At 41.7% G+C, this 26,589-nt stretch overlaps 1 protein-coding gene across 8 annotated transcripts in view; it reads left to right on the forward strand.

Annotated features, from left to right (window-relative positions):
- The first annotated feature begins 2,000 nt into the window (after positions 1-2,000).
- EPN3 (epsin 3) overlaps positions 2,001-26,589 on the forward strand; it is a 47,247-nt gene continuing 22,658 nt past the window's right edge. For 4 of the 8 annotated variants that reach the window (XM_087710017.1, XM_014068428.2, XM_014068430.2 and 1 more), the window contains exons 1-3: positions 2,002-2,124; positions 13,154-13,873; positions 17,484-17,602. In XM_087710017.1, the coding sequence (XP_087566143.1) occupies positions 13,288-13,873; positions 17,484-17,602 (705 nt within the window). In that variant the 5' untranslated portion in view covers positions 2,002-2,124; positions 13,154-13,287. Of the gene's footprint in view, positions 2,125-13,153; positions 13,889-17,483; positions 17,603-26,589 lie in introns of all 8 variants that reach the window. The other 4 variants (XM_014068426.2, XM_014068427.2, XM_014068429.2 and 1 more) reach the window with 2 other exon arrangements.

The following is a 26,589-nucleotide window of genomic DNA, read 5'->3' on the forward strand; positions in this document are numbered from 1 at the left end:
TATCCCAAAATCTTTGCCAAAATCATTTGGGGAGAATGGGTCAGATGGCTTTTCCCAGTACTTAGTGAGAGACAGTGGCCTGCTGAGCATGCCCTCCCCACTCGTTAAAATATATTGTCCTCAATCAATTGAAAAGAAACAGTCTTCATTAAAAATCAAGGAGCAGAATTTTGGTATTCTCCTAGCTATGACTCTGGTTATTTGGCCTTCAACTTCTACAACACTTTAGTCAACACTGCTTGGAATATATTTAAAAAAATTGGGCTATGGAATGAAAACTTTTCAAAAGAAAATCCAAGACCACAGCTGAGAAAAGCTAAGATAAATGTAGCATAATGCTTCTTTTCAAGGGTGCCTTGGTATTGAGGCTCAGTCTTTGCAAAGTCAGTGAACTATACTTTCCTGTAAGCAACCTATCCGTCCCCCTTATTAATCAAATTCTGGGATTGCTACATTTTGTGGTAGTGTTTTTGCCTTTCATGGCCCCTATAATCCATCTCTCTAGTCCCCTCTGCATTTCGCCATTTGCTGTAATCACTGCAATCTCCGGGAAAAGCCCAGATGAATTCTCAGCAGCCTGACCAACTTTTCCGGAAAGATCCAGGACAGCAGCGGCAACAGCAGTGGCCCCAAGGAGGACAGCAGCAGCACTCTAGATTGCATCTTGATAGGTCTCTGTAAGAGGTCTCTGCCATCCATAACGAGGTGTCAAATCGGCCGCCTCGACTAGGTTGGTTCCCTGGCCCTGCTTCTTTCGCAGTCTTACGGGGGGGGGGCATCCAGCTCCACACCCCACCTCCCAATTGCCCAGATGAATTGCAACTGGCTTCGGAAGGATTTCTCCGCACTTGCTGCTCCCTAATCACTTTCCCCAGTGGAAAGGGAAAGTTAAGGACCTTCCTGAGCAATAGGACTCTGGGAGGGACGGGACGGGACGCTACACTGCACCGGCGCGTCGACCACCCTGTATTCTACTGGCCATTTCGACAATGCAGAGAAGTCTTCCCACACCTCGAGTTTTCGTGAGAAAAGGGAGCCAGTTTGCAGGCTTAATGTGCACAGAAAGATGATTTTCACTCCGGAGAACATGGGGAAGGGATTACCCGCTATGAGGAAACAGTGGGTACAGTGGGTAAGTGCGCGCGCACGAAAACCACCCGCCTCCGATTCAGATAAGAGGTGGAAAGGCCAGAGACTGGCGAGAGTTTTGTGGCCAGGCGGCAAGGGACGAGGAAGGCCTAGTGGTAAAGCCGTTCCCCCTCCGTGTCAGTGCGGCTCCCGCGCCTGTCAAAATCTCGCTGAAGAGACTTGAGAAAGCAATAAACCGCATGGTGGGCAGCCTCGCCTGCAGCTTTGGGTTTCTGGCGACACAAAAGTCCAGCGAACCTCACTCACAGCTCCGATCCAAAAACCAGAGAGGGGCTGGCCGGAATCCTGCTACGTTATCCTTTCGCGCCCGCTGAAAACACCGCCGAAACACGGGAGTCCCTGGCTCCTCTTTCATAATATCTTTGTCAGGTCTGGCTCCAGGTTTCCAGAGAGAAGGCGCGAAAGTACGAGGCGGGTTCGGTCAAAGGGTAGAAAGGGCGCAATTAAGGGCACCAACGTTGCAGCCGCCGGGGTAGGACTCGCGCGGGGATCCGGCGACGATCCTAACAGTCCCGTTCGGCGAGCCGAGCAACTTTTCACTGTGGCGGGCAGATCAAGCTTCCTCCCACCCAGAACGCGCGCGCACCTGGCCTGCCTGACGCGGCGGTGGAAAAGGCAGTGCGCCCCACCTCCGCGCCAGGTACCTGGTGCGCGGGTTAGGCGCGGAGCGCTGCGCTGACGGATCCGGGTTCGGCTGGCTCTTGGCACGGCTAGGCTGCGGTAGCAGCTGGGGAGGATCTCGCCACCTGCCGCCCACAGCCCAGGCTCCCCGGCCCTGGAGAGAAAGAGCGCGGCGAAACCCGAGGTGAGAAGGCCCCTCCTCCTTGCCGCAGCTCCGCCCCCCTCCTCCTCCTCTTCCTCCCTTGGTGATCGCTTTGCATCTGTCTCTAGCAAACCTGATCCATGCCCGCTCACTTTTGTCCGATGGCGCTGCCGAACCAAGCCCCGGCCGAGAGCAGGAATCCGAGGCGGCAGGTATGACGGCGGCGGCTCGGCTGGGAAAGTGGTCCGGGAAGGGAGGAGGGAGCGAAAGGAAAGTTCTGGACGCCGAGAGCTCTCCTGACTGCAGTGAAGCCCTCTCGGAGGGTCAGCGGTACTTTGGCAACACTCAGCCGCAGGGACGCTCCCCCACCCCCGCTTCCCTCCTCCCCCTCCCCGCGCTCCCCGCAGTACGGCGCCTGAAGTTTTCAGCCGCGTCGGGAGATCCTCGTTGTTTTCCTTCCCGCCGAGGACGTTGCCCTAAAGCAGGAGCGAGGGAGAGGAGGCGATGATTGCGGTTGGCGCCGACGAGGCAGCTTCCCTCGCTCGCCGCCGGAATGACGGTGATGCGGCGGGCAGCCTGGGACAGCCGCTTGCCTTCCTCCGCTCGCTCTTGCGGGTTGCCGGTGTCCTGAGGCCGCTGGTTCGCGACGGTCCCCACTTACCACCCCATCCCCCGGCACATTTAGTTCGAAAGATCGGGCCTCTGCTAGGCAGCGGCTGCCTCCAGTAACTCCTCTGGATTTTCCCCTAGGTGCGTACGTGTGTGTTTCCCCGCACTGGTAGGCAGGTGGTGCATGTGTGTTCCTAATCAAACCGCCTCCCCCCCCCCCGTTCCCCCACACCCCTTCTTCGTCGGCCTCTGGCTTCCTCCGTCTCAGGGACCCAGATTGGGATCGCGGCAAGGTTATGTAATGCCGGCTGTTCCGGCTGGTGGGGCTGGGCTGCCTGCCGCTTCGTCGCATGCGCGCACAGAGGGGCAGAGCGGCGAGTGCCAGCCGAGGGTCCAGATAAGCACGTGGCAGGCCGTGAGCGGGGCCACCCACGAGTGCTCCTGGCCCGAGGAGACGCCTCGCCACCAACCCAAGTTTCCTCAGGGTGCCTCAGCTGGGGAAGGCCCCTCTTTCAGAGGTGCCATCAGAGATGCCATCATTGTAGGAGTCCTCGGGGAAGGAGCCCAGAACCCCACTCTGGCAGAATGAGCGCATCTATTGCAGCAGGACCGGTTTGCTCGCTTACATTTTGAAACCACTGAAGTCCCTGTCTCCGGCGATGTGTTTTGGGTCAGCTGTGGAAAGTCGAAATTGTTTTCACTCCGCCGGTTTCAGTCTCTCGCCTTAATTTTTTTAAAGTCCCTTCAGTCCCTTCCAGTCAACGGAAGGTTGTTGAAAGAGTTAGATGCCTTAAAGGATGAGGAAGTCGGTTTCTTGCCTTGACTTCTCAGAGAAGGTGGGGGGGGGGACAAAATAAAAGAGGAGGAAAAGTTCTCGAAACAGGAATGTCCCTGGAGAAATTAGTTCTCAGAAATCCTGAATTTCTTGGGGGAGTTTTAAAGACAACTGCTTGATGTAACTGATACAGTCTTCCTTTCATGCTTGTCTCCAGTGCTTGAGAATTGTACTCGGCTAGAAATTGCTTCCCCAACCTCACATGGCCACTTACTTCCATCCATTTATTAGCACATCTGAGCAAAAAATAAAAAATAAATGGCTTCATCCTTGGTTTTATGATGCTGTCAAGTCAAATAAAAGTTCTTTATTCTGAGAAACATGCAGTTTATCATCCTCTTCCTTCTAAGGAGAGACAACCAAGGAAGGAAAAAGGAGAGCAGCAAAGTTTCACCTCTTCCCTATGTCCTTTCCCATTCATATTTTCATCCTGTTGGTATGCTTTCCCTGGATTTATCCGGTTCTAAAGTTAGGACTATTCTCCTTTCTCTGATGGGGACTAAAATATCGATGATGTTTCAAAAAATAAGACAGGATATTATTGGGCAACTGAGAAATGATGAGCCACTCCACCAGGAAACTCTTTCCAAGTCTTGCATGTTAAAAAAAAAAAAAAAAGCTGGAGCCATCTGAGAGGGATGCCTTCTCTGGTTTGTTGCCGCTGAGAAAATCTGGCATCAGGATACAGGAGAGTTTGCCCTACCATTCCCCACTGACTGGGTGGCAGCTTCTGGAATGTGTCAGAAACATAAGGAATTCTTGGCAGTCTGGAATGATTGCTGCTTAGCCTCTTCACTGCTTTCGGTTCCCTTCTTGATGGCTCTTTTATTCAAGGTCACTGCAGTAATTTCATATGTGGCTTCCTGGTGCTGCTGTCTTATCTACCACACCGTTTCTGTTTTTCTCTCTGCGTTCTGGGAATATTGTGTTCAATAAAACCTGCTGCTTTTAAACACCCTTGGCAGCACTCCATAAGCAAAAACTTCTCTCTTTCCTACCTCTTGTTTCTAGAGCTAAAAATGACAAGTTAACAAGGCTTGTGCTTGCCTTGAAAGTAAGGATTTAGATTCTTCCTAAATTTTGGATGTAGGCAAGCTAAAATTACAAGATATTCTGCACATTCTCAGGGTATAGGAAGAAATCAACACTGCCCATATTCCCAGTGCTCTGCTTTGGTCCATGCTAGTCCAAAGCAGTCCTTACAACAGGGTGGGGGTGGGGGTACCACATTAACTCCTTTATCCCAGTATTTGTTACTAGATCTTATTTGTTTATTGTGAATGAAGCTCCCTGGGAGGTTTCTAAAATGGATGTGCACTCAATGCTCCTTGTGCCTGGCACTCTTCAAGGAGATGAAACCCAATATTGTCTAGAAAGAAAAATCCTGACCCTACTCCTCAAGTTCCAATGATTATTCTTTAAAAAGCAGTAATAGAGTATTTGCTTCAGAAGGAAGAGGTGGTAGACTTTCTATCATAGCCTTCTAGAAACTCAGATCTCTGGAATTAGCTGTTTACCTTTTCTTTGGTGGGCTGTTGCTCAGCTCATTAAGAGCTGACCTACGTGGCAGCCCACCTCTTCTCATTTGCTTTTTTCTGGGAGCCACCAATATCGCTCGTGAATTCAGTTTGCAACTTAGCTGCTTCTGCAGCCTCAAGTTCTCTCTGCCTCTTTTAGTTGCTCCTCTGGGATTGGCCTTTCAGGCTCAAACTTCAATACTTCACTCCCCTTTCTTCATTTAATTCCCAGCATGCTTAAGGCCAAGGCTTCATTTGGCCTCCAGCTTGTTCTTCAACCCTTTGCCAACATCTTTTGGTATTTTCTGCCATGCTAGCAGGGAAGGAAGCACACATTTCGCATGCAGATTTCTGGAGGTTGGGATAGAGAACCTATCACTTTCCAGATGTGCAATTTCCAAAATGTCTCCAGCATGGGCCTTGATGGCTTGAGATTCCCATGAAGGCCTGCAATATTTCTGTTACTGTATTTTTGGTATATTTTTTGGGGTATTTTATTAGGATTTATAGGCCGCCCTTTTCCCTGAGGGGATTTTACTGTGGAAAAATCCTTCGCTTCGATCATTTTTAAAAGTATAATGGGTGATGAAAGACATTCCTGAAAATCTGCTGAACCAGAAGGACAAATGATCTGACCAGACTTTTCCAACATAGTATATAAATCAGTCTCTTTCCCACACTTTATATATAGTATTTGATTCCTGTATTTCTTCCTTCTTGTGCATTTCTTTATTTTGCTGCCTTGCATTTCTCTGTAAGGAGCACACCCAGAACCTTGCCATTTCTGATCCTCCCCTTTTCTTATTTGGATTAGCCGACATTAACTATGGCACTAAACTATTAACAAACACTGCTGTGGCTACCATATAAATACTCAATGCTTCTCAGTCCCAGAGTTTTGTGTTCCATGAGGCTGTGGTCACATAACATAGAAATTGTGACAACCTGCTGATGGCTCAAACAGTTGAGTCATCATGGCCTCTTTGTGTGATCTGTCATTAACTTTACAGCTAATGCAAATCTTTTTTAGCTTTTGCTATGAGTTGTCCATTCTCCAGTGATTCTATAGCATACTAAGTATATTAAGTTCCAATAGCAGTCAACTTAGTTGCATCATGTTATTCTTATTCAATGCAAATAGGTGGCTTTTTTTTTTTACTTCTTCTGGTGGTGTGTACCAATTCTGTATAATGCTTTGGCTTTGGTCATTTTTCCTGGCACTACGATGTTCTAAAAACAGTAAATGGGTTGGATTGTGTACAGAAATCAATATGGGGAAATGACTGTTAAAAGAAACTCTGCTAGCCATGTATTTCCAGATTCTGCATCCCTGACTCACTGTCATTTCCTTTGGGTGGAGAAGGATATATCATGTCTCACCTTGTGTTAGGATGGAGGAATATACCCAGGTTGTAGGTTTTGCAAAAGTTGGAGTTGACCTAGAGAAAAATGGATATGACTCATTTTTGTTCTGCTTTTGGAGTCATGCATACTCCAAACTCCATACTCCATATACGAGGAAGTTTAATTCTGAGTAATTTAAGAAGCAAAGTGTGAAAGAAAGGAGTTAAACTACTGAATTACAATGAATTTCCTATAAGCCTCTCTAATGGGTTACGTTTAGGAGGTACACATAATTAATATTTCAGATTCAGATACACATAATTAAGATTTCAGATACAGAATTGGAAGATCTTTTGTCCATAGTTTCGTTATTGGCTAAAAATATCCAGAGGAAAATGTTACTTGTTAGTCTCCCAACTATGAAAAAAGATTGAAACTTTTGAAAGATGTAACTATTTTCTAAGTATAGAATAAACAAATATTACTTAGAAAATTTGAGACCTCATAACTGAAGATCAAATGACAGCATCTGCTTCTTACTGGCTGATGGTTAGATTTTTCAATTAATATACTTGTATCTTCAACAACATTCAAGTTGTTCCAATAACTGTCATATGAGATGCTTTTCAAAAAGTTATGCTAGAGACATGAATCAGCTGATGGGCAGTGCATTTTGAGAAAGATTCTAAATTATTACCAAACTTGGAGTCAGCAGGAAAGTCTTCTGAGGTCAGACATCAACTTTTGCCTTCTTCATCCAGTTTCATGGAGTCACTTAGATCAGAGGCCCCCAATCTTTTGGGCACCAGGGACTGGTTCTGTGGAGAGAGGTTTTTACATGGACCGGAGGGGACTGTTCTGACCAACGCTTTTCGAGAGCATGAAGCAAACTCCTTGTCCTGACAAAAAACTCTTTTATTAATTTACTTTGAATTCTTCTCATTCACATCCAGCAAAGTCTTTCAAGGAAGGATTTAAAGTCACAGACCTTATCTGGCTTGGAGAGCTGAGGCCGATACCTGCAAATTTGGCAAAGAGTCTCGGACAGTCATGAACGAATTAAGCAAACTAATTGACTCCTGCAAACTCCACTCCCCTTTCGCTCTTCTTTTGTTTCCTCTCAGAGGAGCCATTCATTGTTCACCTGTGACCTTACTCTCAAGTCGCCCCCTGTTCTTTAGCTGTTCCCTTCGTCTGGCAACTCTGCGCATGCGCACACTGGGAACAGGCTCCAGTTGTTCGTCTGCCTCACTGATGTCTGATTCTGAAGGCAGCTGATGATTGGCATATGGCTCTGGCCCCCTCTCTGCCTCCGACACAGAGCCCTCATCAGAGCCTTCCCCAGACTCCAGGACTGGCCCATGTTCCTCCCCAACCTCCTCACTGCCTGAATCTGCTTCCAGTTCCGCTGGCCGGCCACAACAAGGGCGTGGTTTCATGTGCTGCCTGCATGCCACATATGGGACTTCGCTTGTTTGCATGGCCCGGTTTCTGGCATGCTGCGGCCTGGTGCCAGTCCATGAACCGGCAGGGGACCCCTGACCTAGATTACGCTTGACTTCTGTGATGTACAGGAACATTTCCCAGGTATTCTTCCAAAGAAGATAAGAGATAAGATAACCTTTATTGTCATTTTTTACTATGAGCGCACTGGCCCACATTAAAAATGAATCCTTTCTAAATTCACCTGACTGTTAAGAAATCCCTCTCTACTAGTTGCCAGTCTCAAGGTAGTGGCACTTACACGCAAAGCTTTAAATAGCATAGAACCAGAGGTGGGCTGCTGGGGGTTCGTACAGATTTGGGCGATCCTCTAGCTAGGAATCTGCCCAGTTCAGCCACCACCCCCCCAATACTATCCCTGTCTGGCCATGCCTGTCCCTCCCTTCTCCCCACCCCTCCCAGGAGTCTCCACGCAGCCGGTTCATCATGCCAGGTAAGTGCAGGGCCACCACGGAGACTTGGGGAGGGGGGAAAATGGGCCTACTTAGAGGTTCTGAGGGCCGCTGGAGCCTGGGGGAAGCAGTTTACGTCCTCCCAGAGGCCCTTGCCATGGTGCAGGAGGCCAAGTTGGCCATACCCACCATGACCACGCTGACCCAGCAATGGGGCAGCGAGCACGTTGCTGCAATTTTTGAAGCCCACCCCTGCATAGAATCATATTACTTCACAAAAATCTCCAGTTATATCAGCCTCCCCTCTGATGAAAGACCATACCCTTCTCTTTGCTGCCATCTAGCAGTCAATCAGGGTTTTGCAACCTAGATATGTTAACTGTAGCTTTAAGATTCTCTTTTAAAAACAACTTTTTAATTTGCCTTTTTCGGTCATAAACAGATTAATATTTCTGATTAAATTTATTGTGGTTTTTATGTTATTTATTTAAAACATTTACATATCCACCCATTTTATAACAAACTTGTCCTTTATTCTTTTCAAATCTGTTTTTATTCCCTTTGTTTTTTGGAATTTATGATTGCTCTATGTAAATTCTGGAATTGCCTATTAACACGCATCAGTACAAGAATACATTTTATAAATGCAAAACAAGTGCTATTTTAAAAAGGTTTTCAACCTTTTCTATCTGTAGTTTATTTATTTGTATTTCATGTTTCTAAACTGCCCATTTCTTTCAAAGAGGGGCCCCAGGTGGTGTACAATATAATATCTGATAAATAAAACTGTATGAAAATTAACATTAAAATTAAGTTCCATCATGATGAAAAAAACTTTTTTTTTCAAGAAAGGCACATATAAGCCATTATATTATCAACATTTCAGTAATTTATCTTGTGTCCCACTTAGATTATTTCTGAACCAGGGGTGGAATTCGACTGGTTCAGGCAAACCGGTAGCTCCGGCAATCAGCTGGGAGTGTACCGGTTTGCCTCAACGATCACCGAATGTTGTTAAACCGGGAGGATCCCACCACTGTTCTGAACCCCTTGAGGATTCCAAGAAAACATTTAAAATTCTTCAGATCTACCTTGGCCTGAAGATTGAAAGATCTGGTAATGCTGTCACATTGACTTTAAGGGAAGTTTCTTCCCATTATTAATCTTTTTATCAGTTTCTGGGATATTTAAAGATAGCTCCCTCAAAGGCCTTACTTTAGATTGATGGAACTGTAGATACTCAAATACTATATTGCACATGGGGAGCAAAGTTCAGTGTTATTTCCCCCTACCCTCCAAGCAAGTCATATTTGCCATGTGCCCTATTACTGTTAATCCTGTTAAGTGACCATTCGAAGTTATAACAGCATTGAAAAATGTGACTAATGGCAATTTTTCACACTTACGACCATTGTGGCATTCCCCATAGTCACATGATCAAACTTCAGATGCTTGGCATCTGATTCATATTTATGGCCATTGTGGTATCTTGGGATCATATGATCCCCTTTTGTGACCTTCAGACAAGCATAGTCAATGGGAAACAGATTCACTTAACAATCACATTACTAATTTAACAACTACAATGGTTCACTTAACAACTGTGGAAAGAAAGGTTGTATAATGGGGCAAAACTCACTTTACAAATGTCTCACTTAACAATAGAAATTTTGGGCTCGATTGTGGTGGTAAGTTGGGACCACCAGTATATAAATCATCTGTGCAGTAGGGATGTGAGAATGAGCCCAGAAATCTGACATTGTTTACTTAGTCACTAAGTGGGAGGTGACCCCACATTCTTAGTAGGACAGAATAGGGTAAATTTGGGGGTAGAGGGTATGCTTTTGTTTTTTTAAAACATTTCAAGGCTGCTAGGGTATGGCAATAATAATAAGAGTGTCACTAGACAGCATGAAGATTGAAGAATGTTCAGTTTTTTCTGTGCAGGCCTTTTGGGTAAAATAGATGCATTGCATTTACTGGGAGCTTAGTACATCAATTTTGCTTCTTTTTTAATCCAAGAAATCCAGAATGTTTACTTAAGACCTTCTTCAAGCAGCAACAACTTGAATGGTTCTTCATATCCAATGTACTACTTGTATCTTTGGAAAAAAAGTGAAAAGTTATCAATCCTTGCTTAGGACATTTAATGCATGTATGAGCATACAAATCTATGTATCCTTGGCTGGAGATAGTGCTCAGAAGCTGTGCTTTTTTATTGCTGCTCTGATATTGTGAAATAAGTTCTCATCTGAGATATAGATGACTCTGGTAAACATCATAAAACTGCTCAAAAATTGGCTGTTCTGACAAGGTTTTAGAAATGAACACCAGTGCCACTCTTAATTTGATTGTGTGTATTAACTGATTTTATCTTATTGTTAATACGATTTTAGTGAGAGTTTAACATGTTTTTTTATTATATTGTGAATCATTTAGAGTTTAATTTTGGCAGGATTCAAATAAATTGAAAAACAAATTAGTAGCTGGGAAAACTAGCGTAAGTCTTTGAAGAAGGCTGAGTGTAACAGAATCTCCTGTCACTTCCATTGCAATGTTGCCTATATGAATTCATAATCTCATCGTTGACTTACATAAAATTCAATAAATAGCATGTTCCAGTGTAATAAAATTCAATGGATAACATGTTCCAGTGTACATGTATGTGTATGTCTGTGTGGGGGGGCTGCACAGTTATCATCCCTATCTATTGATTCAGATAGAAATGATAAATCGCAACTAAAGTTTCAGAAGTCAAAGATACAGAGAAAGAAAGAAAGTTACAGGATAACTACCTTGAGGATAAAAATGGGGAATGTGATCCCTTTTACTTATAGTATTTGGATGGAACTGTTATGTGCTTTACCAGGTCAAGTAAAAATGTGCCAGGATAGTAAGATATTTAAGATAGCCTTCCATAATTCATTGTCCTACAGCTGCCTGATGAATGCTGAGAACTGTAGTTTTAACACTAGAGGGAAGTTTGACCTTGATCACTGAGGAAAGGTTTAAAAAAACATTTTCTCACTCCTATGTCTTCTTATTTTAAAAATGTTCACAGTAAATTTAGCCCTTTTAACAGGGGTGGGTTGCTGCTGCTGCCGGTTTGCTCTGCTCGTGCGCCCCCACCGTGTATTGCTTGTGCATGTGCAGTTGCCTGTAAATTGTTCTGCGCATGTGCAGAACATTATAAAATGACTAAAAAAGATGCCGGCAATGGCATGGATGACCGGGAAACCAGTTCGGGGGCATGGCCAGCCTGCTTTCCCTACTGGTTCGGCGATGCAGTCACATTTTCCACTACTAATTCTCCTGAACCAGTGCAAACTGGTAGCAACCCACCTCTGTCTTTTAACAATAAAAGATGTTGATTTTTAAATAAATGCTTTAGCTGTACTGTATTTTGCAAGTTTTTAGGAGTGCAAAATATGATCTTGCTTTTGTAGTTCATAATTTATTTTTGTGTTACATTGAGGAAACTTGAATATATGCTTTTGTTTTTGTTCTCAGATACTCTAGATTTGTAAAGTAAAAGAAGTATCATGGAATATATACTCACAACATGTATGCTATGTTGAATTATACAGATGCCAAATGATTTGGTGTGATGTCTATTAACTACTACCTGTAAACCTGATTCCAAATTATTTTGGATATCTTATCCACTTTACTCAGAAAAACCTAAAGTAGAAAACTATAATATGTTTTTTTTCATCCAGCTTCCACAATATGAAAAAAGGGCTTCAGATGAAGATTGGCATTCTTATTTGAAGCAGAAATATGTTCAATCCTTTCAGTGAGACCTCGATCACAGTGTAAATGGCGGTGTTTATTCACAGCCCACTCTTTGCACAGATGGATGCTTAGTTTGGCATGTAGATCTCTTTTGGTGGATAATATAATTATTCTTTTTGAGACTGCCTACTATGAAAGAAAGCTGTTATGTACAGTACAATGGTGTGCCAGTAAATGTATAACAACTAGTTCTGGTCCATTGCTGCCACTTCCCCATCTTGCTAGCCACCAAACAGCTGATCTGTGTGACTTGCAAAATTCCATAAAAATGAAACAATTGGCTTTCATGAACCAGTAGGGCCTGGCTTCAGCATATCACAGTACATATACAGTACTTGTCCTTGTCGAAATTCAAAGTCCAGAATTTCCTGATATGTATTTCTGTAACATCAAGGATTTGTTATTTTCTTATCTTCTTTCTGAAAGATTTTTCCCACTATAGTTGCTCATGAAATAAGGGTTCATTGATAATATGGCCCATCGTGCTAAAGGCCAATGTAACATAGTGGCTAAAGGCCTGAATTTGGACTGGTGACATCCAGATCTGAGTCCTCAATTACTCAATCTTGAATGTCCCTGGATAACTGTGAACCAGTTTTTCTCAGCTTATGGTGTAGGGTTGTTATGGGGAAGAAGGAGATACCACCATGTGAGTTAATATAAGCTCTTGGGGGGAAAAACTGGGTATTAAAAAAACCCATAATCATGAGGTAATATATTACCAAAGCTAACATGGGCTGCCTATTTCCTTTCTAACCATGCATTTTTGAAAGTTTTTACTGGGTGGAGATAAAAGGTAAAACAAATGCAGAGGCTTAAAACATTCATTTCCTCTTTAAAACCCTTCAAATATCTCCAGAACCGCAGGACTTCATCCCACCCATGTTTAGAGTACTGTATGGCCCTCAAAGTGACAAAAGTAAATTTAAAGGGCACTGCAATATACTCACCATGCAGAATTGTACTCAGAAAAAATAGTGTAGAGGTATTTCAGGAACAAAAGGAGTTTTCTATATGCACTCTGCCCAAATACTCTAGCTGAATAATTCATGGCTGGCTTAGAACTATCTGGAACAGCTCTAGCTTTTGAAGACATAACATAAAGCAGAAGAATAGAGCAGAAGGGGAGGGATAGAAAGGAAGAAATGCATTTTATCCCCTGACTGGATAAAATAAAACAACTGATTAGCTAAAATGGCTGAACTGAACCATAATTTTAATACAGATTCCATTTCTTGTTTTCTAGCTCATTGTGGAAACTGAAGAATTAGCACTTCTTAATCAATCACTCTGAAGCTTTGATTCTTCCCTGAGGCCTCTCAAGTTTTCTTCTTTGGATAATTTCTTTCTGCAGAGTGAGGTCTTTTTTCCAGTTCAGCCATGACGACCTCAGCCTTGCGTCGACAAGTGAAAAACATTGTGCACAATTATTCTGAAGCAGAAATCAAGGTGCGTGAGGCCACCTCCAATGACCCCTGGGGACCCCCCAGCTCTTTAATGTCTGAGATTGCTGACTTGACCTTCAATACAGTGGCTTTTGCAGAGGTCATGGGTATGATCTGGAGACGGCTGAATGACAGTGGCAAGAACTGGCGTCATGTCTACAAGGCCCTGACTCTTCTGGACTACCTCATTAAAACAGGCTCAGAGAAGGTGGCTCATCAGTGCCGGGAGAATCTGTATACCATTCAGACTTTAAAGGAGTTCCAGTACATAGACCGTGATGGCAAAGACCAGGGCATCAATGTTCGTGAAAAGGTGAAGCAGGTGATGAGCCTGCTGAAGGATGAAGACAGGCTGAAGCAGGAAAGAGCCTACGCCCTGAAAACCAAAGAGCGGATGTCCGTTGAAGGGATGGGCATTAGCAGCAGCAATAGCAACAGCCACCAGCTTGCCTATGGACGGCGGGCCTCACAGTATGGCGATGATTACAGCAGATCAAGAGGTTCTCCATCCTCCTTTAATTGTGAGTACTGCAAAGGTATGTGGCTGTGCCACATTTCCCCTGGCAGAACAAGTCATCTTTGCCAAAGGAAACTTGAAAACGTATAATCTAATTTGTGAATGCTTTCATGGGGACAAGTGATCCCATAATAAAATTCATAGACATCTTGACCACAGTTGCAATATACTACAATGTAAAGATGTAAGCATATTCTTTTGGAGGCAATTGTTTGCAACACTGCCTGAAATGTTTCCAAATTTTTACCATTTATCACAATGGAGCTTGAGAAATGAAACTTGGCAAGTATCAAATAATATTTGAGGGTCACAGATTGCTGATAGTAGGAATGGGCATAGATTCAAAAGGCCCATGGATAGAAACTGTTCCAAGTGCGTAGATTTTTTTATTCCTTGACGTTTTCCCCAGTATCTTTTATATTTCCCCAGTATATTTTATAGATCTTTACATAGCTTTTACAACTTTGATATAAAGTATAGTTTCATTCAGTTGAATGCAATTACAGAATCCTAGATAAATCTTAATAGGTTGGACTCCCTAATCCTGCAGGGATGTAAAAGTATGTTTAACTGAACAAAGTTACATATATTTCCACTTGAAATATTTCTGGATCACATGGAGAATATAAGATTGAATGGGGAAGCGCCATGGTATACAGCCCTATCATTTTGCATTTTTGAAAGCTTTCAGAGGACCAAATCGTAAGACGGGAACATGGCTATTTAGGTAGTATTTAATTAAGATTCCCAGCATCTTTTACTATCCTTTACCACTCATTGTAACTGCATTTGCTGAGAATTCTATATATTTAGGGGAGTGATGACCAGCCTTTTGGGTTTGGCTTATCAAAAATTCAGAAAATGGTTAACTTGATTCTTCTGGTGTGTCACACTTACTTGAACAAAATAGAAGGATCTCCTACATCCCCCCCCCTCACCCCATCTAAACCACCGTGAACAGCAGTACTTGGAGACAGGGCTGACATTGGGCCTAAAGTAAAGGCATGGGCCATGACTTTAGTCTTTGCAACACCATTGCTGCCACTCAAAAAACCATTCCCCAAGATGCCATTGCCCCTGCAGCCTTGCACTCCTCAGGTTCTGCCATGCACTGCTTACCTTCAGGCGATGTGCTCTTTCTGTTCACAAGCTCCTGCGGCCTACTTGAGACACACAAGGCTTTTATTCTTGGTTTGGAAGAATGTTCTTCTACAGCCTATGAAATCTGTCCAAAAGCATAGCCAGTTCTTGTATGATTTTCAGAGGTCGCGTGACTTCCGGAGGTTCTGGAGGCCAGGTGAGAGCATGCCCCATTCTTGGGTGGCCTCCACAGTCTCTGAAAATCATGCGAGAATGGGCCATGCTTTTGAGAGTAGTTTTCAGGTGTTGGTAAACACAGGCATGTCACCCAAAATGTCATGGCATGTTACCTTTGACACATGTCATAGGTTTGCTGTCGCATAGATTTTTTTATTCTCTGTTCTATTATCTACATTATCTGTCAATTCCTGCAAAGAACTGCTTTTTAAGAATGTTGTATATTATGAAATGGATCTTTTAGCTGTGATATATGTTCCAGTGGCCAGTAAAGCTAGCAATAGCAATAGCAGTTAGACTTATATACCACTTCATAGGGCTTTCAGCCCTCTCTAAGCGGTTTACAGAGTCAGCATATTGCCCCCAACAACAATCCGGGTCCTCATTTTACCCACCTCGGAAGGATGGAAGGCTGAGTCAACCCTGAGCCGATGAGATTTGAACAGCTGAACTGCAGAACTGCAGTCAGCTGAAGTAGCCTGCAGTGCTGCATTTTACCACTGCACCACCTCGGCTCACGTAGCTCAAGTAGTAATCCATACAATCAGCTTCTCTCCCCCAGTAAATGACATAATAGGGAACTAGGAATGGATGGTATATTTAGGCCTTAAGAAATAGCCATAAAATTGTGTGGGAAACAAATAAGCTCCCCAGACTTTTCTGTCTGTCTTCTTGTCCTTCTGTCTCTCTTTCCTTTCTGTTTTTTCCCCCAGAACTGTGAAGTGTTATTAATTGAAAAGTAAACAAGACATTTGTAACAGTGAATTTGAGCAGATGCTGATGTAGTCATAAAATAAGCAAGGGGCATATTCATCTTGCAGGACTGCAGTTGTTGGAATTTTGCAAGCTAAGTAATAAGGGTGCAAAAATTTTAATTTTAAAAAAGCTCAATGTTTCTATATAGTATACAAAACTATCCATTTTATAATTAACCACTTCTACCATGCATCCTGTAGAGCATTGTGGATATTGAAATGTCTGAGTTCCTAGATTCCTTGAGTGGCTGTAAATAACAACATTTGTTTGTTTGTTTAGAAGTTGTTGTGAATATATTCAGTGAGGCTTCTGAGGTAAAAGTCCATGACTAAAAGAAAGCCCTTAGAAGTGGGGTTGCCATCTCAATAAACTAACAGAGAATTGCATTTTAATTCTATGACTTTGATGTGGACGGGGAGAAAAAAATAGCACTAGCAGTATTGCCATGCCAGATGTTGAGTCTAGGAGAATACATTTTTAGGCATACAGTATGAGCCTTAAACCCTACACACTCATAGTTTCTGACAGAATTTTAGGAACAGTGTTATCTGTGTGGATGGGGAAAGGGGATTAGACCCCCTCAGCATTGTAATAAAGGCTTGTGTCTTTTATATGTGCCTCACAACATCACAAATATGACCCAAAGGAGTGGGGTTTGTGCTGTGACACTATAACTCCACCGACAAAACCAGCAACACCCTGCAGATACCACTGTTTTGAATCTTAGTTCGGTACCAATGTACTTCCTTTTTGTTCCTCATACCAAACTCAATGTTGCTATAGAAACACAAGTGGATTGGAGTTTTCAAAATAAAACATAACTGCATAAAATTCCCATCATGAAGCATTTTTTTTGCCCACTACATGTGGGTTAGTCATAGTCTTCGACTGTTGGACATCATATGAAATTAAAACACAGAAGGTTGGTAGGCAGAAAATGGAGAGAACCAACAGCACATAAAGAGATTATTGTAAAAAACATATTTAGGACAGGGAGGGTGGAGGACTGCTTTTCTCTTGAGGGCAGCATTTCCTTGGAAAAAACTATTACAAATAATTCCTCCCTTCCTCTTGTGATCTTCCATCTTTCAATCCTTTGCCTCCCACTCTTCTTTCTCTTAGTCTTTTTCTCTCCATCTCTGTCTCCATATTCAGTACAGCAGGATTCAGAGTACTTATGCTAGACAATTCAAGAGTCACTGGGAGTTGGGTGGCCTGTATATTTAATAAATTGTTATTAATAATTAACAGATAGCTTTATGTAGTGTATATTGGAGGTGGTGACCCTTTGAGAGCTGTAGGCAACAAAATTTCATTTTAATGAATGCTGATTAGTGTACGAGTGTACAAAAAAGTGACAATAAAGTTATTATATTCTAAAAAAGATATTCTTATGGGGAAGCTTCTGTAGATCACTAATGACTGTGCGCCCATTTTCTGAAAAAGCACTATAGAAACAACTGGACTTTCTTTCAGAGCACATTTTGGAGGATTCTTTCATTCTACTTGCCCTACTAATTGTTTTTTGTCTTTGATTTCAGCTTCTTCATCATCACCTCGGTTCAACTCTGACCTGGAGCAGGCGAGGCCACAGACCACTGGTGAAGAGGAGCTCCAGCTCCAGCTTGCCCTGGCAATGAGTCGAGAAGAAGCAGAAAAGGTAATGGCTTTTGTTCCAAACCAGCTTCCTTAGAGCCTGGCAAATACCAAGGGAAATCACCAAGCATACTTACTGCCTCAAAGGTTGAATGTGAGCTGGATCAAAAAGCCAGGCACACTAAAGCTGAAAATGGGAATCATGAGAAAGAATGCAATGTCTTGCTTCATTCCCCAAGGAAGGTTTTGTTGGCTTGCTGGAACCAGGCGCAGGTGCACTTTGATAAGGAAGCAACCTTATTTATTTGTTCGTTTTTAAATTTTATTTGCCCCCTGCCTCACCAAGGGGCTACTCCAGGCATAAATAAAATGAAAGGGGTGTAAACAGAACCGAAGCAAAATAATAGAACCATAAAATAAACAATGAAAAAGAACACAACGAGAATACACCAAAGTGGTGACCAAAAAGATGGACAGGCGGAGAGCAATGAGGGGAGAATTTGTCATTAATCTAGCTGCCACCTCCAGTGTGGAAATCCCCCAACTAAGACCCCAGGCCAACTGAACCATGCCTTCAGGCCCTTGTGGAAGGATAGGAGGGTGGGGGGAGATCATTGGTGGGATTAATATTTTTTTACTACTGGTTCTGTGGGCATGGCTTGGTGGTTGTGGCAGGGGAAGGTTATTGCAAAATCCCCATTCCCTCCCGATCAGCTGGGACTCAGGAGTCAGAGAATGGATGGGGGTGGGGCCAGTCAGAGGTGGTATCAAAATTTCTGCTACCAGTTCTCCAGAACTGATCAGAACCTGCTGAATACCACCTCTGGGGCAGATCTTACCTTAGAAGTGTTCCAAAGAATGAGTGCTGTGGCAAAGAAAGCTCTTCTTCTGGATCCCGATAGTTAGAGATGTTTGACTGACAGCATCCAAAGTAGGCCTTTCTTCCATTGTATAAGAAGTTCCTTTCTTGCAGAAGAAAGTGTTTTGTTGTGAGTCCTATTTATGTAGTAACAAAATAGGACCAATAAAGCCTTAGGCACAGGCAAGGTATTTTCTACTTGTTATCAGTTAAAGCTAGTTCCATGTTCAGGTAGTCTTGACTTACCACCGTTTGCTTAGCACTGTTGAAAGTTATGACCTACCTAAAAGGGGGACTGAAAAAAAAAAGGAAGTTCCAGTGCTCAGCCTCTCCACAGTCATATGATCACACTTTGGCACTCGGCACATGGCTAAATTTACGGCTGTTTGCAGAGTCCCACAATCATAAGACTGCAATTTTGCTCAAAATTGGCACTTTTGGTTTTCAGCACAAATGCACTGCAGCAAACGATGGGTTTGCTAAATGACTACAGTGTTCACTTGACTGCAGTGCTCACACTTACAACCACACGGTTTATTTAACAACCTCTGCAAAAAAAACATTGTAAAATCACGTGACGAATCCATTTTATGACCATTACGGCTTATAACCATAATGGGCAGGCTCCATTATCATTGTTACTTGAGGACTACCTGTAACAAAACGTAGGGATGCAGTTACAAGAAGGTATTATAGAAGCTATTATGCCTGATTTTAATTTTATTGATTTTATGCTTTTAATTTTGTGTATTTATTTATTTGGTTGCAGCTGCCATAAATGGCAGATTACAAGTAGGAAAGTGGTTGATAAATTTATTTAAATAACTACCGTAAAATACACGAGGAATGCAAACTTAATTCCATTATTGGCATTTGGAAGATGTAGTAAGTGTTACACAGAACCATAGAATGTAACAATTTGAAGGGATCATATAAGTCAACTCAGTGCTGAGTGCAGGATTACATTTGAAAACCTCCAGCAAGAGGAAGTCCACTGATGATCTAGATAGACGAATCCACTGCTTAACCATTCTTAATTCCTGATTTTTTTTCTCAAGTCCAGTGAGTCAGATGTGGTTGTTTTGTTAAGCCCAGTGTCTTTCAGGTGTGGCCTTTGAGCATTTTGGGTAGGTAGTATGAGGACTGAAGGCAACAGGGCTTGAGGACAACTAAAAAGATTGTCTCAGAGCCAGGGGCATCTGAGTGGAGTGTTTGTCAGAAAAGTCAAGCTCTTGCTTGTGTAATTGAACGCCCACCCTTTGTTGCATGTATGTGACACACATGAAGAAGGGGCAAGGCTTTATCCCATGGGTGCTTGCCATCTTGTCTTTTTGACCCTGCCCCAGGGATAACCATTTTTGGATCAACACTGAATGTGGACAAGGCAGATAGTTCTGGAATATCACTGCCTGCAACCTTGTTGAATTTGGGTTTTGATTTTCTTATGAGTGTTTAAGGTAAGCAAAAGAATTCCAGATATCATCAAGGGGTATTAACACTTTGTTGATTTAACTATCTTTTTTCTTGTACGCTAACACACGCAGAGTCACCTGGTAGTAGTAGGTTACACTGTGCCTTAAATCAATAAGATAAGCTTTTGTAGTGGCTGCATGGTCTACCTCCCTTTTATTCTTTTATCACAAATGTCCTCTAGCAATGTCTTTAAGAAAAATAAAGAACATATCAAGGTCTTCCTCTTCCCCCTTTCCAAATGCAATTTCCTGAAGATAATGCATAACAATAAGTGTTCTAGGAGTAGAAGGGAAGACATTAGAACATGTATTTCTTTCCTTCCTCCTCCTGCATTTCAAAAAATCATTTTCATAAGAGAGGGAGGTTATAAAGTATTATTGGCTTTATTTTATAAGACTGTAGTGCAGTGATGGCGAACCTTTTTGGCACCAAGTTCCCAAACTGGAACGTTTGTGGGGGGGGTCAGAGCCCCAGAAACTCAAAGACCAGCTGGCCAGTGTGCATGTACGCGCTGACCACCTGGTCTTCACATGCGTCAGAGCACTGAAAACTCAAAGACCAGCTGGCCGGGGTACATACTTGCGCCGGCCACCTGGTCTTCTGGTTTCCGGCATGCACATTCATGCCAGCCCGTTGATTTTCGCGTGCACTGGAGTGCCAGAAATCTGAAGACCAGGTGGTTTGAAGACCGAAGTTCCGGGGCTCCGGCACATGCGAAGATCAACTGATCGGTGTGCATGCATGCACCGGAAACCAGAAGAGCAGTTGGCCATGGCACACGGGTCCACAGAGAGGGCTCTTCATGCCACTTATGGCACGCATGCCATAGGTTCACCATCATGGCTGTAGTAGAAACTTTGTTTAAAGGGCTCCTATTGTTATGTCCTTATTTCCAGCAACTCCCCCTTTCCACTGAATATATGCCATAACCTCCAGAGTTCGATTGACTCACCCTCTGGAGGGATTTTGGAGGGGCCCATGAATCTCCTTGTGATCTTGTGCACATTGGATTATTGTCAGATTGCTTCACTGATGTCAGTAGGACTTTCTTGTGAGTGCACATACTATATGTATAACTGTATTGCACATTTCTATATCTGTAGTCTTAGATTTATATAGTAGGCACTGAAATGAATTAAGATAAAATGGGACATTATTTAGTGTATTTTCTTTCTTGCGTTCTGATGATGTGCAGGCAGGGGATTATGGGAACTGAAGCTCTCATATCTGGAAGTAAATAAGTTTGGACAGCCTGAATTGTGGATTACTTGATAGGATTCTGTTGTTTGTGTTTTTAAAACACTGAAGTATATCCAGGATTTATTTCAGGCAGCTGTTAAGAACCCTTGGATGTTATATCTTATAATATTGAATATAGCTAAAACCAACAGTTTGTATTGGCTACTAGCTTAAATTCCTTGTGGTCCTTTATTGATCTCCTGCTCTCTTTCCAGGCAGTTAAAACATTTGCTTATGTATACAAACAAGATCAATTCCAACTGTCATTGTTGCCACAAATGGCACCAGTAACATTTAATAAGCAGGAAGCTGATTAAGACAGTCCCAGTCTGGAGCTTTTGACTTGGGGCAATGTTTCCCCACCTAGAGGTTTACACTCTTCTGAAACCTAGAACCACTTCTGAAAGTATGTAGTTCACAAACTTATTTCTCTAAAAGTTAACTGAATCTACTCTATGTCCTTGTACAACAGGCTGATGAACCAGTTCAATCTTAATCACTTGAAAAGATTATCATGTAACCCTGACTGTTTACTTTAGATTTTTGCTTCAGGTGCCAAAATATTCAAGGCCAGCTTATGGTCTCCTTGAATGAAGCTTGAAAGGTTGCTTATACAAACAAGTTTTGGATGTTGTTCTTAATGTAATATCAGTCCTGAGGTGTATCTGCATAGCAATATTGGTTGAGTACGCCTATAATTTAAATTTTGTTTGGATGAAACCATCTTTCTACTTAAGAATGAAACACCATTCTATTACATTTTAATGTAGCATGCTAGTTCCTGGTTTTGGTAAGTGTGTGTGTGTGTGTGTGTGTGTGTGTGTTTATGTTGTAGTGGTTCACTTTACTGGTTGGTGGTTGTGAGGCAGGAGAGATTGGCTTGATGGTTTTTCCTTTCTGGGTTGTTACAAGAGGCAGTTCTTTGCTCCTTGCTGTTTACCATTTACATTAAACCACCAGATGAGGTAATTAACCCCAAATATTTGGGGTTAAGTGTGTTCTCCAGGCCAGACAGGAAATGCAGTTGGAGTCCTGTTCAAGTGACTGGAGGCTTGAAGGCCTGGATGGGTGAGAACCAATTTCAATGGAATCCTAATAAAGAGTTGCTATTTGTCCATTTGAATTCTCTGCTTGCTCCAATGGTGTCTCTTGATAGGATGTCCTTACTCCAGAAGAAGCAAGCCCATGATGTGTGGTTCTTCTAGACTGACTGCTTCTGCTTCAGCAGCAGATGGAGGTTTTTTTCCCCAGCAACATTAATACCCAGTTGCAACCCTACCTGAGTAGGAGGATCTTGCTACAGCAACGCTTGCCTTCATTAGCACCCTCTTAGGCTACTGCAATGTGCTATATGTGAAGCAAACTTTTCAAGGTCACATGGAAGCTGCAGTTGGTTTAGAGCACAATTTGTGTGATGAACATTCTCCAGAACAGAGCAATGCTGAAATAATTGCCAACTATTGACTACTTGCCAATACTGTGGGGCCATAGATGCAATGTAAAGTTATGGTATTAACCTATAAAGTCTTGCAAAGTTTTGTGCCTAATTATCTGCAATGTCACATTCTCCTATTGGAATTTGCATGGTCAATCTATCTGGGAGAAACTATTAGTGGTGTCCCATTTTAGGAAGGTAAGGGGGAGGAGAGTCTCACTATAGCGGCTTATTAGTTGCAGCAATATTTTGGAGAAGGACCTTGTATTAAACTAAGGTGACCAGACGACCCAATTTCAGCATGACAATCACGCTTTATAACAATTTTTCCCGTGTCCCTCCGCGTTTTAAAAAAGTCCTGATTTTTTTCTGGCTTCATGTTGAAAGCCCAGTGGATTTGCTTAAGAAATCCTAACCGGGGCAAGAAATCCTAACCGGGGCAAGACAAAAGACACCCTGTCTAACTAACCTCTCTCTCTGTCTCAGTACTTTCATATTAAAACTTTAAAGCAAGAAAACGGACCCCCCCCGCCCTTCTCACTTTTATAAGAAAAAAATGAACCATTACCATAGAGCTGCAGGAAACACCTGTCTGGAGAGGGAAGCAACTGTTACTTCCTGGATTTTCCGGAGGGGAGGGGCATGGAGTTTGGAGGTGTGCTTGTGTGGGAAAAATGGTGCTCTTCTTTTTGCTTTGAAACCTATTTCCCTGGGACTATTTAACCATTTTAATTTGCTCAGTTCTTTGTATTAACATCTACATCATTCTGGATTGACTTGGAGTGTCTGCCTACTGGTAAGTGGGTTTTTTTCTTTTATTTTTTAATGTATTTTAAAATAATATTTTATTTATTGTGCATAGGATTTATTAAAATAGTTTTATTCTGTGTGGATTTAAGTTAAGAACTCCCTGTTATTAAGCTTTCCTCAATTAATCTCTGAGTAGATTCCCACCAACTTCAAGACCCCAAGGGCACATCTTGGAAGCTACACCTTTGCTTAGTTTATAGATGATGCCTTTCCTTAAATATGAAAATAAATACATTTATTGTTCAAATGTGTACATCTCAATAGAAATGACTCTCAGGGGTGACAACAATCCACTAAAATAATAATATAAAACAGTAATTACAAAAACAGGAGCAACTGTTATGAAAATTATTATTAAAAAATAAAGAATAAAATGGAGTTATTAAGTATATTAATTGCAGCAACCACAATACAATACCTCGGTCCTTCTTTTCATTAAACTAGACATACCCAATTCCAAGGAATTAAAAGACGCTTGCTCCTGGGGAGGAAAGCTCTGGCAAATCTAGACAGCATCCTAAAAAGCAAGGTGACCAGATTTTCAGTAAAGACGGACACCTTTAGCTGGGGGTGGGGGCTTGATTAAAAATTTTATTCGGAGCAACAAAAATTTTCATACAACGCAAAAATAGTATTGTAATATTTTTTTATTTCAACATAACTACAATTTACAAATATAAATTGTAACTGTTGCCAAACATCAAAATTTTGATCGTGTGACCATGAGGATGCTGCAACGGTCGCTAAGTGTGAAAATGGTCGCTAAGTGTGAAAAATGGTCATCAGTCACTTTTTTCAATGCCATTGTAACTTTGGTCACTAAGCCCATTATATCACCTTTCTTGCCACAGTTCTTAAGTGAATAACTGCAGCTGGTATTTTGTATTTTGGATAGAATCTTTTTTAAAATTTGTCTAAGACAATTTTAAAAAAGGATTCTATCCAAAATAAATTGAAGTGAAACCATTTTTAAAAATTCTATGCACAATACTTTGAAATATATTGTGCATAGAATTTTTAAAAATAGTTTTACTTAAATTTATTCTGTGTGGAATAGTTTGAAATGTTTTACTTCAATTTATTCTGTGTGGATTCTTTTTTTAAATTGTTTTAGACTATTTAAAAAAAGATTCTATCCAAAATACAAAATACCAGCTGCAGTTATTCACTTAAGAACTGTGGCAAGAAAGGTGGTATAGTGACCAAAGTTACAATGGAATTGAAAAAAGTGACTGATGACCATTTTTCACACTTAGCGACCATTTTCACAGTTAGCGACCGTTGCAGCATCCTCATGATCACATGATCAAAATTTTGATGTTTGGCAACAGTTACAATTTATATTTGTAAATTGTAGTTATGCTGAAATAAAAAAAATATTACAATACTATTTTTGCGTTGTATGAAAAATTTTTGTTGCTCCGTATAAAATTTTTAATCAAGCGCCCCCCCCCCCCGGGTCAAAGGTGTCCCTCTTTACCAATCTGAAAATCTGGTCACCTTATATTAAACATTCATCTGGCTCCTATCCTGTTATATTCAAAACATAGGTCTTCTAGATACCATTTTAGGCCTTACTCCAACTTGCTTCGTTTATAGTTGGTTTTGGTTTATTTTATTTTATTCCATATTTTAATTAATTTGTGCACTATAGTTTTGTATGTATTTTGTTTCTTATGTATCTTATCTCTAAACCTTTGGAAGTCCCTAGAAGTTAGCAGTCTATAAATATAAGAATTATAATATAGTTAGCTTGTAACCACTTAGAAGACTGTTTTCATGGACAAATGAACTAGGAAAAATTAATGGCAAAATCAAAACTGGTTGAAGCTTATTAAAAAGTTAACAAAGAACGTTTAAATTTGTGAGGGAAAAATTCTTAAGAATCTAGACATGTTTCAAACTTTTAAAGAGTTTTAAAGTTCAAATCATGTCTATGTTCTTAAACTTTGTTCATAGGAAAGTTTGGTCCTACAACAGAGTCTTATAACTCTTATAGGAATTCTTCTCAATTGTGCATTAGCTACACTGAAGAAAATAGAGTCAGATGCTTCACAAGCAGCTTCCCAAAAGTTGAGTAGGATAAGGAGGAAAATGCTTTAAAAAAAAATCCAAAATGTGGTAAATTGGTAGTGAAGAATCATTCAGGACATAATTGCAGTGAAAACTCTTCCAAAATGTCTTGGATAAAAGAGGTCTTGGAAATCATTTCACTACATTGATTAGAAGAGTGAACCATATAGGCAGAATCCCCTTGCATGTTTTAGCATGATGACCCATTTATAATTGCAAATGCAAACTATCTGAAAATAATTCCTCAGTCCAGTTATGCTGCATTCTAGGTCAAAGATGGGAACATTGCAATTTGTCATTTGTGGTCCCCAAATGTAGGAGGAGCAATCTATTTGGCTCATTAGACAAGTTCTGTTGGCTCTTTCCAAGTTCAGCAGCCTGGAATAATCCCTTAAATAGACAGCACTGTCATATTATTTCTTTCTTTCAGAGTGTTAGCTTCTGTCAAGAACAGATGTCAAGCCTTCATAAATCTTCAAACTTTAGCCAGATGACATGATAACATCCTGTCCTGCTGGCTACATCTGGCAGGGACCTCCTAGAAAGTGGGGAGACTTTGGTCATTCTTGAGCAAAAAGAGAAATGCAGGATTTAAGGCTGACATTTTGCTGAAGCAGCTTTCTAATATGGCATTGTACATCCAGTGTAACGAGCAACATTTAAAAAACTCTCACAGTGACATCTTCTTTTTCTGGCCTCTTATATGTTACTGCCTGAAACTGTTTCACTTTGCTGTATGCAGATTGATAATGCTTTGCTGAGAGAAACTGGCCATTTTGTATAAGGCCAAGGCAGGCATATGCATGAAGAAATCAAATGTGCAATTGGCATCTCTCAACCATGCAATCATCAATTTCCTAAGGCTTCTTCCCATTCCAGGGCAAATTGCCGTAATTACAGCATATATGTATTTTCCTTTGGGTGGGGGCAGTCCCTATCTTATTTTTAAGATAGAAGTGGAGCTCCAGTCAGCACAGATTAGAAGGTTAATTCCAGGAACTCCTCCCTTCATCACCAGTCATCACAGGAAAGAGAACTATTGGTAGAATATTTGAAATGGATATTATCCTTGCAGCTTGGGCTTTGGGCTTTGAGAAATCCTTTACTTGCTATGATGTCCAGGAGCAAGGAATCTAAAGAAGAGCCTTCCTATGTATTTAAA

The sequence above is a fragment of the Thamnophis sirtalis genome, unplaced genomic scaffold (genome assembly GCF_051295495.1).
Source record: "Thamnophis sirtalis isolate CommonGarterSnake01/CBP01778 unplaced genomic scaffold, rThaSir2_p1.2 scaffold_3, whole genome shotgun sequence".
NCBI lineage: Eukaryota > Metazoa > Chordata > Lepidosauria > Squamata > Natricidae > Thamnophis > Thamnophis sirtalis.